Source organism: Schistocerca nitens, chromosome 4 (assembly GCF_023898315.1).
Source record: "Schistocerca nitens isolate TAMUIC-IGC-003100 chromosome 4, iqSchNite1.1, whole genome shotgun sequence".
Lineage (NCBI taxonomy): Eukaryota > Metazoa > Arthropoda > Insecta > Orthoptera > Acrididae > Schistocerca > Schistocerca nitens.
The window spans coordinates 972,914,398-972,926,853 of record NC_064617.1 but is presented as its reverse complement, the minus strand read 5'-3'; the positions used below and the strand labels follow the sequence as shown (position 1 = coordinate 972,926,853).

General features: G+C 45.8%; 1 protein-coding gene across 2 annotated transcripts in view; it reads right to left on the bottom strand.

The window, feature by feature from the left end:
- LOC126253664 (CD151 antigen-like) overlaps positions 1-12,456 on the bottom strand; it is a 681,749-nt gene that overhangs the window by 139,403 nt on the left and 529,890 nt on the right. The window contains exon 1 of one of the 2 annotated variants that reach the window (XM_049955183.1): positions 9,180-9,329. The exons of the other annotated variant lie outside the window; for it this stretch is intronic. Within the exon in view, the coding sequence (XP_049811140.1) occupies positions 9,180-9,221 (42 nt within the window). The 5' untranslated portion in view covers positions 9,222-9,329. Of the gene's footprint in view, positions 1-9,179; positions 9,330-12,456 lie in introns of those variants that run through there. 2 annotated transcript variants of the gene reach the window in all.

Below are 12,456 nucleotides of genomic sequence, written 5' to 3'. Positions count from 1 at the left end.
TCGTGGTACCATTGGTGGGCCTTTGTCATTGGTTAAACAGAAATGACGGGAAGAGAAATAGTGGGAAAATGTTGCAAAGTCGACATTTTTCAGTTAGGACAAAATAAAAGCGTCTGCTGCAAAACGGGCGCGCCTGATCACACTCTGGAAATCTATGAAGTGACGTGTGACAGTTGGGAAAAGTATAGAAGCGAAATTGGGAGAACCAGAAAGGAACGGATTTAAGTGAACGAACGTCACATGCGTATAAAATGAAGTGTCACATCCTGCGGTAGCGGAACATCGAAAGAACTGCGACCAGTATATAGATTTCAACGACGTACGAGCACTAGACAATGATTGCAAGATTTATAGAGGGAAACGTCGAAGGCGGTTAATATCACCAAGAACGTAAGCTATTGAAATAGAGCTGACGGATGTGGGCTTCCTCTTTGGTGGCTTCACGTCATCAAGGAAGTAAACACTGAGCTACAGCGTGCGGGGAATTGAACCAGTTCGCAGAAAACCACTTCTGGGTGCAGTAAGACGTTCTTCAGAGAAGCGCGGGAAAGCTCCCTCTTGTAAGTGAACGCGATACTGGCCTTCAGCAGTGATCTGCTAACCGGCGACACCAGAAGCTCCTGAAATAGATCCTAATAAAGGTGCCGAAACGTCAGTTGTAAAGAAGAAATTTGACGAGGAACTTCACACGGCTTAACTACCTAGAAGATTTTACATTTAGTGACAACAGTAAAGGAAGCCAGCAAACTTGCATAGTCCGAGTTGTTCCGAATTAATATGAATCAAATTTATTAATTCAGTTTCTTATTAGGAGAGATGGATTTGAACATGAAGAAAAACGTACAACTGAAACCAGAATCACGCACTTCAGTGTGTCTTCCCTGCAGTTGTCCAATATCCATTCTGCAAATCGTCTGAACCAAAATATAGCAGCAAGGTAACAAATATAAGGCAAAATAAACAAGACACGCAAGGCACTGAAGTTGCGAGCCATCAAAAGGCTCGGATCTGTCTGGGGCCCATGTGACATTTATTTATTTATGCTCCCTTCACTACAGTAATTTAGGGAAACACTGGGATATGTTTGGAGTTACGTGAATCTGCAAGAATGCCTTAGAATCATGTCCTAGATGTATTCAGTAATTGTTTTTGTACAAGTACAGTAAATGCACTGCTGCTACTGATGATGTTTGATTAGTGGGGCGCTCAACTGCACGGTTATGAGCGTCCATACAAATTCCCTACCTTTGCTCAGCTCAATCGCGTGACTTTCATGAATAGTGGTGAAACGATGAGGACAACACAAACACCCAGTCATCTCAACGTCATCCCTGATCCCCCGCAGGGAACCGAACCCGGGATTCCGCGCTCGGGAAGCGAGAACGCGGCCTCGAGATCACGAGCTGCGGACCTCTACTATCTGAATCACTATACATAAACAATACGTTTCAAGCTAAAGAACCATATTTTTTCCCATTACTTTACAGATGACAAGCTGATCACAGAGGCATATGGATAGTCGTTTTTCCCTCGCTCTATTTACGAGCGGAACAGGAAGGGAAATGACTAGTGGTGGTGAAACGTACCCTCAGCCACGCACCGCATCGCTTGTAGATATCACTTTGCTCAACCCAAACGTTAAACTGATGCAGCTTCAGGTGAACAGTCAGGAAAAAAAAAAAAGATTTCAAATGGCTCTAAGCACTATGGGACTTAACATCTGAGGTCATCAGTCCCCTAGAACTTAGAACTACTTAAACCTAACTAACCTAAGGACATCACACACATCCATGCTCGAGGCAGGATTCGAACCTGTGACCGCAGCAGCCGCGTGGTTCCGGACTGAAGCGAGTCAGGACAAAATAGTTCCCTATATTATGGCTTTTGACCTAACAGGGAGAGCCAAAAGAAAAGTATTTATTACAGAAATAAGAACGAAAACTTTCGCGTCCATGTCGAAATACATATGGGTAAATAATATGAGGGTTGCCCAGAAAGTAATGCACCGATTTTTTTTTCTCAGCCGAAAACAATTCAACAGTTGAGAAACGTTACGCATGTATTATCTGAAGTCTCCTGAGTGAACGCGCCAAATTCCCGTCACTTCCGACAGATAGCGTTGCTGCAGGACAGTTTCAAAATGGCGTCTGTAGGTGATGTACGTTACAAGTAACGTGCCGTCAATGTTTATCAAAACTAGACATGATTGTCTTATTGGGATTGCCGCGATCGTTCTTTAAATAAAAATATGGCGTTTCAGTTTTTGATTGCTAGTTTTTACTTTCAATGACCGGTTTCAGGCTAGCTGCCCATGTTCATATCTGTTAGATAAAGTTAAAAATATAATTAAGAAGAGAGATATAGTTACTGATAGAACTATCTTAGTTTACAAAAAGAAATTTTGGAATGTTTCAAATGCCAACGTACCATGTATTGCAGTTACAGAGTAACCTGTCAGTACAGAAGTATTGGTTCGCTGTCATCTACATCTACATCTACATTTATACTCCGCAAGCCACCCAGTGGTGTGTGGCGGAGGGCACTTTACGTGCCACTGTCATTACCTCCCTTTCCTGTTCCAGTCGCGTATGGTTCGCGGGAAGAACGACTGTCTGAAAGCCTCCGTGCGCGCTCGAATCTCTCTAATTTTACATTCGTGATCTCCTCCGGAGGTATAAGTAGGGGGAAGCAATATATTCGATACCTCATCCAGAAACGCACCCTCTCGAAACCTGGCGAGCAAGCTACACCGCGATGCAGAGCGCCTCTCTTGCAGAGTCTGCCACTTGAGTGTATTAAACATCTCCGTAACGCTATCACGGTTACCAAATAACCCTGTCATAACTAAAGTAATTTTTAATCTGTTAAAACGTTACATCACAGTCTGCAGAAACCTGATTGGTAAAAGTAAAAACTGCCCTCTATCTGTAAGAATTGTGCACATGTACTAAGATGTTATTTTTTCACCATGCGTATTAATGGCGAACATACTTTTTTAAAAATAAGACAATTTTTAAAGAAATAAAAGAAATAACATGTGAATAACCTTTTTTGAGTGGACCATGAACTGAAATAATTTACACTAATTTAAATTTTTTTTAAAATTAATTTGCCGTCATTGAATTTCTCACAGCAGAGAAAGAAAGTGTGAGGAATATTCACAAACGCTTGTTCAAAGTCTATATAGCATCTGCTGTCGACAGAAGTACAGTTAGTAGCTGGTCACGGAGGGTGAGGTCATGAGAAGGCGGTTGGGCGGAGCTCCACGATTTGCAGCGGTTGGGGAGACCGTCCACGGCTGTCACACCTGACACACCTGACCTAGCTCTTTCGGACTTCCACTGGTTTGGGCCATTAAAGACATTTTGAGGACGATGAGGAAGTGATTCTCACAGTGAAGCACTGGCTACGCCACCAGGACAAAGATTGGTACCGACAGGGCATACACGCCCTTGTTTCGCGCTGGAGAAAGGCCATACAACAGGATCGAGATTACGTGGAAAAATAGGGTGTGTGGATAAAACATCTTTCTTTCGTTTGTATAACTCTCATTACTTCAATAAAGAATTGTTGAAGAAAAAAATGCGGCGCATTACTTTCCGGGCAACCCTCCTAAAAAAGTAACATTGTATTTCACAGAAGGCTGAGTTTATAAAAACCTAAATTTTGTTCATAAAAACGAGGTTCATGGGGGGGGGGGAGGGAGAGTTCTTTAAGAACCAAATTTAGTTCGTAAACACCATGGTTCATGGGGAAGTATAGAGACGCTTTTTTCTAGCAGCATATGTGTAACGGCAAATGACTCTGATGATGAGCGTCATACGGTCCCCTGATACTAAGTACAGCCAGAGAGCTCAAATAAGAATGGGTACTTAGGGAATCTTTAGAAGACAACAGTGCCTAACGCAGGGAAATCCACCCAATCTGTTAATGCTGGCTCTCAAAGAAAGCATTTCGGCATAGGGAATGCCTCAGAACACAACGAGCAACGTTTCGACTGATAACCATCCCCCTCTTACGGTGGTTTCCCGTGTCGAAATTTGTATAAAATAACTCATCGAATTAAAAGTCGGCTCCAATGGTTCACTACTGAGAATACTCATTCCTACTTGTAAATAACAAATTGTAGACAAGAGCTGCAAACTGCTAGAGCACCTGGTCGGTACACAGTGTCATTCTGTACCGAGAATAGAAACAGGTGAATTCTACGGCGGTAACTTACCGGCAAGAAAGTAGATTCCTAAACTGAAAGAATTTTACAGTTTCACGTCTTTCTGTGATTGAGGTTGTAGGAAACTGAGCACTTGCGCAGTTCAACAGAGACAGGGAAATTACATAATCCTCGTTTAATATTTCGTCTCAGATGGCTGAAATAAATCAACGGAAACCTGAGTCAGGGAGGCTCGTTGGTGTATCAACCTGCTGCTCTCAATACAAGTTGTATCTCTTAAAGGAGCTCGAGAATACAAGAGAACAGCTGTTCGCTGTTTAGAAACATGGAAGATTGGTCTTCAGTTTCCCGTCGACGACTAATCGTTAGAGAGTGAAGAGAAGCTCAGATTGGGGAAGACTAACAAAGATAGTTGGCCGTGTACTCGTAGTGGAACCATCTACATCTACATTTATACTCCGCAAGCCACCCAACGGTGTATGGCGGAGGGCACTTTACGTACCACTGTCATTACCTCCCTTTCCGGTTCCAGTCGCGTATGGTTCGCGGGAAGAACAACTGCCGGAAAGCCTCCGTGCGCGCTCGAATCTCTCTAATTTTACATTCGTGATTTCCTCGGGAGGTATAAGTAGGGGGAAGCAATATATTCCATACCTCATCCAGAAACGCACTCTCTCGAAACCTGGACAGCAAGCTACACCGCGATGCAGAGCGCCTCTCTTGCAGAGTCTGCCACTTGAGTTTGCTAAACATCTCCGTAACGCTATCACGCTTACCAAATAACCCTGTGACAAAGCGCGCCGCTCTTCTTTGGATTTTCTCTATCTCCTCCGTCAACCCGACCTGGTACGGATCCCACACTGATGAGCAATACTCAAGTATAGGTCGAACGAGTGTTTTGTAAGCCACCTCCTTTGTTGAAGGACTACATTTTCTAAGGACTCTCCCAATGAATCTCAAACTGGTACCCGCCTTACCAACAATTAATTTTATATGATCATTCCACTTCAAATCGTTCCGCACGCATACTCCCAGATATTTTACAGAAGTAACTGCTACCAGTGTTTGTTCCGCTATCATATAATCATACAATAAAGGATCCTTCTTTCTATGTATTCGCAATACGTTGCATTTGTCTATGTTAAGGGTTAGTTGCCACTCCCTGCACCAAGTGCCTATCCGCTGCTGATCTTCCTGCATTTCGCTACAATTTTCTAATGCTGCAACTTCTCTGTATACTACAGCATCATCCGCGAAAAGCCGCATGGAACTCCCGACACTATCTACTAGGTCATTTATATATATTGTGAGCGTTTGCCTTAAGTAATTTAGGAGAACGCGGAAAATGTAAAGCTGGATAGTCGGTTAGATATTTGTAACAACACCCTCCCGACTCAAGGGGTGGGTAGTGCAGGTGCTTGCGCCGAGATCAAATACGTCTGAATGGCGTAACAGACCACCTGTACGCGAAGAATCACGAATCGCAATAGATGTGGGTGCCCTGGTGCTGGAATACCGGCACTTCACAATCGAGGCGATAGCTGGGAAAGTGAAACTCAGCCGTCGATCGAACTTCCTTCACGACATTTCGAACATGACGAAGGTTGCCGGTCGCTGGGTTCAGCGACTGCTCACATACTCCCACTGCTCTCTCTCTCTCCCTGCCAACAAACAAACACACACACACACACACACACACACACACACACACACACACACACACGCTGCTTCTTTGGGCTATCAAATTTTGCCTGACATCCCCGTTTTCTCCTGACATGCTCCTAGAGACTTATACCTATTTCCTCAGACGAAGAGACCTTTGGGAGGCAGGTATTTCGAAAATGGCGACGAAATTATTTTGGAACTGGAACGTTTCCTCAGCAGCCAGAGCGTAAAATACTACCACCAAGGTCCATCGCTGGGAAAAAATGTGTCACATTGGAAGGTGAATATGTAGAAGGACCGACTCAACCGTCAAGTACCATGTCGCGGCTGGATTTTTTTAGAAGAGATAATTAAATCTTCGTTGACTACCCTTCATGTATACAACACGAAGCATGTAAGGTGAAAGACGAGTCACGAGTGGCGATGAGAACATCTCTCGTAATCTGTCAGCCAGTAAGCTGCCCTACCGTCGCCCCGTCACGCATATCACACTCCCTAACACAGCGCCGGAAGCCCTTTACACAGGCCAGTCCGCTATCCATCAATATTTGACGTTTGGAATCGACGCCGTTTAGAGGTCGATTCACACTTGATGGAACGGAATGACCTCAAAACATTCCACACAGCATTACAAATCGCGGTATTCACACAGCTCTACAGCAGAATGGAACGGGTCGTCAACGTGAAGGTATCTCAGGAAGAAACTTGCGACGCCATCGTCAGTGGGGGAACGGTACATCGGAAGTTCACCTCTTCTTGCGGCGCTCATTCGCGTTACAGCAGTATTTAATACTTTCGCGTCTCCTTAGCCTTTGACGTACAGTTCACTTTGTCTCGATGACACTCTGCAAATCTTCACGATAATTTGGCTGTTTTTCTGTGAATATAAGGACTTATATACTGACTTATATATACAGACTTATATATACAGACTTATATACTGAATACTATTCTGATAATTCTGATAATTGATGCCAATTCTTAGCCAACCTAACCTTTACACCGTTAGAGTGGGAGGTAGTGCGCACCTTCAGACTTTCGTTCCGTAACGGTTGGAGTTATGGGGTTTCGAAAAAAGTGATCCTTTAATTATGTTGCGCGATGTAGTTCCTTAATTTTGATACCAAACATACAAGAAGAGAATAGAGGCTTCTGAAATGTGGTGCTACTGAAGAATGCTGAAGACTAGACTAATGAGCTACTGAATCGAACTGAGGAAAAGAAAATTGATGGCACAACTTGCCTAGAAAAGGAATCGATTGTTGGGGAACATCCTGAGGCACGAAGAAATCGTTAGTTTGGTAATGGAGGGAAGTGTACGGGGTAAATATTGTACACTGAGAGCTAGGCACAAATACAGTAAGCAGGTTTGAATGGCTGTATGTCCCAGGAGTTATTCGGAGATGAAGAAAATGGAAGAAGGAAAGAAGAAAAAGAGGAAAGGCCGCTGGACCTGATGGGATACCAGTTCGATTTTGACACAGAGTACGCGAAGGAACTTGCCCCCCTTCTTGCAGCGGTGTACTGTAGGTGTCTAGAAGAGCGTAGCGTTCCAAACGATTGGAAAAGGGCACAGGTCATCCCCGTTTTCAAGAAGGGACGTCGAACAGATGCGCAGAACTATAGATCTATATCTCTAACGTCGATCAGTTGTAGAATTTTGAAACACGTATTATGTTTGAGTAAAATGACTTTTCTGGAGACTAGAAATCTACACCGTAGGAATCAGCATAGGTTTCGAAAAAGACGATCGTGTGGAACCCAGCTCGCGCTATTCGTCCACGAGACTCAGAGAGCCATAGACACGGGTTCCCAGGTAGATGCCGTGTTTCTTGACTTCCGCAAGGCGTTCGATACAGTTCCCCACAGTCGTTTAATGGACAAAGTAAGAGCATATGGACTATCAGACCAATTGTGTGATTGGATTGAAGAGTTCCTAGATAACAGAAGGCAGCATGTCATTCTCAATGGAGAAAAGTCTCCCGAAGTAAGAGCGATTTCAGGTGTGCCGCAGGGGAGTGTCGTAGGACCGTTGCTATTCACAATATACATAAATGACCTTGTGGATAACATCGGAAGTTCACTGAGGCTTTTTGCGCATGATGCTGTGGTATATAGAGAGGTTATATCAATGGAAAATTATACTGAAATGCAGGAGGATCTGCAGCGAATTGCCGCATGGTGCAGGGGATGGCAATTGAATCTCAATGTAGACAAGTGTAATGGGCTACAATATAGCAGGTGAACAACTGGAAGCAGTTATTTCCAAAAAATTATCTGGGGTAGGCATTAGGAGTGATTTAAAATGGAATGATCATATAAAGTTGATCGTCAGCCGGCCGAAGTGGCCGTGCGGTTCTAGGCGCTGCAGTCTGGAACCGCGAGACCGCGACGGTCGCAGGTTCGAATCCTGCCTCGGGCACGGATGTGTGTGATGTCCTTAGGTTAGTTAGGTTTAACTACTTCTTTTTTTATCGTCGGTAAAGCACATGCCAGACTGAGATTCATTGGAAGAATCCTAAGAAAATGAAATCCGAAAACAAAGGAAGTAGGTTACAGTACACTTGTTGGCCCACTGCTTGAATACTGCTCAGCAGTGTGGGATCTTTACCAGATAGGGTTGATAGAAGAGATAGAGAAGATCCAACGGAGAGCAGCGCGCTTCGTTACAGGATCATTTGGTAATCGCGAAAGCGTTACGGAGATGATAGATAAACTCCAGTGGAAGACTCTGCAGGAGAGACGCTCAGTAGCTCGATACGGGCTTTTGTTGAAGTTTCGAGAACGTACCTTCACCGAGGAGTTAAGCAGTATATTGCTCCCTCCTTCGTGTATCTCGCGAAGAGACCGTGAGGATAAAATCAGAGAGATTAGAGCCCACACAGAGGCATACCGACAATCCTTCTTTCCAAGAACAATACGGGACTGGAATAGAAGGGAGAACCGATAGAGGTACTCAAGGTACCCTCCACCACACACCGTCAGGTGGATAGCGGAGTATGGATATAGATGTAGAAGATTGGGTTTAACGTCCCATCGACATAGAGGTAATTAGAGACGGAGCGCAAGCTCGAAATGTGTCAAAGATGGGGAAGGAAATCGGTCGTGTCCTTTCACAGGAGCCAGCCCAGCATTTGGCTGCAGGTATAGTGACGTGGAAAGCTGCATCTAACCAGTATTCGGACTGAAGGCCACAACATCTACAACAATAACAACAACAACATTCAGATTTATTGTATTACGGATGATATTTCATAACCGCTCTTTCACCACTCGGTGTGACGTCCTGCTGACGCTCCGTTCCGTTACCATCGGCCCTACTGCAGAGGGAAAGCCAACTTACTTGCAGTCTGTTCCAGGAGACCTCGTCGGACCTCCACGCCATGGCTGTTCGCCTGCCGGATGTGGACGTGACCGACTGGCTGTGGGCGCCCCTGTACAGCTGGCTCGCCGCACGCCGCTATTTCGGTAGCGGCAGCCCGTGACACACTGCCGGCGCTCGGTCGTCATCCGCCGCACGGCAGCACGACACGCCAAACAAGTGACGCCAGCCGGGCAAGAGGCCGCGAGGGCGTCCACCCGACAACCCGTCACAACAGAGCACTTCTGGCTCTTGCAGCCCTGACCACTGTATAGTCATACAGAGCTTCGTGCACACTCTGGCAGGCAGCTGACGTCACACAGAAGTATTGATCTGTGTTTGCGACCAACGTAAAACTGCTTAGTGTACGTTTCGATACGATACTTAAGGCCAGTAACTTCCTGCTTTCAGCTGACGTGGGAACTACGAAGCATACTACGCTCTGATTGGCTACTATCGTACGGCTTATGCGCTAAACTTGAATACTATTAATTAATTAGACATGACGTCAAATATGAATTTGCAAAAGGTTAAAAAGTCTCTTTTCGACCGAGCGAGGTGGCGCAGTGGCTAGCACACTGGACTCGCATTCGGAAGGACAACGGTTCAATCCCGCGTCCGGCCATCGTGATTTAGGTTTTCCGTGATTTCCCTAAATCGCTCCAGGCAAAAGCCGGGATGGTTCCTCTGAAAGGCCACGGCCGACTTCCTTCCCCGTCCTTCCCTAATCCGATGAGACCGATGACCTCGCTGTCTGGTCTCCTCCCCCAAACAACCCAACCCTCTCTTTTCGATGAATTCATTAGAACGTTCTTATTAAAGTCATTTAACTAGAAAAACTAAACTCCGTCGGAACAGGCCATGAAGGCCCAAAGGTACCGACCGGCCGTCGTGTCGGCCTCTGCCCACAGACGACAGTGGAAGCGGATTCAGAGGAGCATGTGGTAAGCACACCGCTCTCCCGGCCGTACGTCAGTTTACGAGACCGGTGCCTCTGCTTCTCAGTCAAGTAGCTCCTCCGTTTGCCTCACAGGGGCTGAGAGCAGCCCGCTTGCCAACAGCGCTCAGCAGACCGGATGGTCACCCATCCAAGTGCTAGCCCAGCCCGGCAGCGCTTAACGTCGATGATCTGACGGGAACCGGTGTTGCCACTGCGGCGAGGCCGTTGGCAAAATAGTTTGTCTAGACACGTAAGACGTAAGCACCACTCGTGGGTTGGTGGCCGATGCTGCTTACAGGCCAGTACGAGGATGTATGATAGTGACACGTGTGATCACCACGTCAGCAATTAGTCCAGACGTTTTTGCCAGTAGATGGATCTTGATAACGCCGCTGCTGCTTTACTGAAGCAGCTCCTCATTTGGCCTCACAAGAACTGAGGTGATCCCGTACCGCCGGCCGCTGTGACCGAGCGGTTCTAGGTGCTTCAGTCCGGAACCGCGCTGCCGCTACGGTTGCAGGTTCGAATCCTGCCTCGGGCATGCATGTGTGTGATGTCCGTAGGTTACTTAGGTTTAAGCAGCTCTAAGTCTTGGGGTCTGATGACCTCACAAGGGAACCTCCCCATCGCACCCCCCTCAGATTTCGTTATACGTTGGCACAGTGGATAGGCCTTGAAAAACTGAACACAGATCAATCGAGAAAACAGGAAGAAGTTGTATGGAACTATGAAAAAATAAGCAAAATATACAAACTGAGTAGTCCATGTGCAAGATAGGCAACATCAAGGACAATGTGAGCTCACGAGCGCAGTGGTCCCGTGGTTAGCGTGAGCAGCTGTGGAACGAGAGGTCCTTAGTTCAATTCTTCCCTCAAGTGAAAATTTTAATTTTTTATTTTCAGTTTATGTGACAAAACTCTTATGTTTTCATCACTTTTTTGGGAATGATTATCACATCCACAAGAAAACCTAAATCGAGCAAGGTAGAAGAATCTTTTTACCCATTCGCCACGCGTACAAGTTAGGTGGGTCGACAACATATTCGTGTCATGTGACGCGCATGCCGTCACCAGTATCGTATAGAAAATATCAGACGTGTTTTCCCGTGGAGGAATCGGTTGACCTATGACCTTGCGATCAAATGTTTTTGGTTCCCATTGGAAAGGCACGTCCTTTCGTCTACTAATCGCACGGTTTTGCGGTGCGGTCGCAAAACACAGACACTAAACTTATTGCAGTGAACAGAGACGTCAATGAACGAACGGACAGATCATAACTTTGCGAAAATGAAAGTAAAATATTCAGTTGAGGGAAGACTCGAACCAAGGACCTCTCGTTCTGTAACTACTCACGCTAACCACGGGACCACGGCGCTCCGGAGCTCAAATCGTCCTTGATGTTGCCTATCTTGCGCATGGACTAGTCAGGTTGTATATTTTACTAATTTTTTTCACGGTTCCACACAACTTCTTCCTGTTTTCTCGATTGATCTGTGTTCAGTTTTTCAAGGCCTATCCACTGTGCCAACGTATAACTAAATCTGAGGGGGGTGCGATGGGGAGGTTCCCTTGTCAGATGTTAAGTCCCTTCGTGCTTAGAGCCACTTGAATCATTTGACCCCATACCAGGAGACTCCGGCTGTCTCTCCCAGCAGGCCAGCGGCGTTGAACGTGGTTACAGACTGTTCTCAGCGATGACAAGAAACAGACTTAACTCTGAAACTGAAGTCCCAATGTGTGAATTTGAATAGCACTTCTACATACCTGTTACATACACTAAGACAAAAAAAAAAGGATGCACCACGAAGAAGTTACACAAACTGGTCACGAACTGATATCCTGGCAGGTACCGACGGAAAATGTAAAACTGTAAACTTTGGCGGCCGATGGGTGAAAGTGTGATACTCCAGCTCAGTTTCACCACGCAGCTGGTAAGGAAAATAAATCCTGGGACTTGTCGATACCAGGGCATGAAGTCTTTAAGAATTTCATTCCTTGTACTCAGTTGGACAGTAGCTATGCCTCGCAGATAAGTGCCTGAACAATATGCACAGATAAAAAAATGGTTCAAATGGCTCTGAGCACTATGAGACTTAACATCTGTGGTCATCAGTCCCCTAGAACTTAGAACTACTTAAACCTAACTAACCCAAGGACACCAAACACATCCATGCCCGAGGCAGGATTCGAACCTGCGACCCTAGCGGTCACGCGGTTCCATACTGTAGCGCCTTTAACCGCTTGGCCACCACGGCCGGCTATGCACAGATATCTACATTTGAGACAGGACGTGTCATTGGGCTGAAAGAAGCCGGTTAAG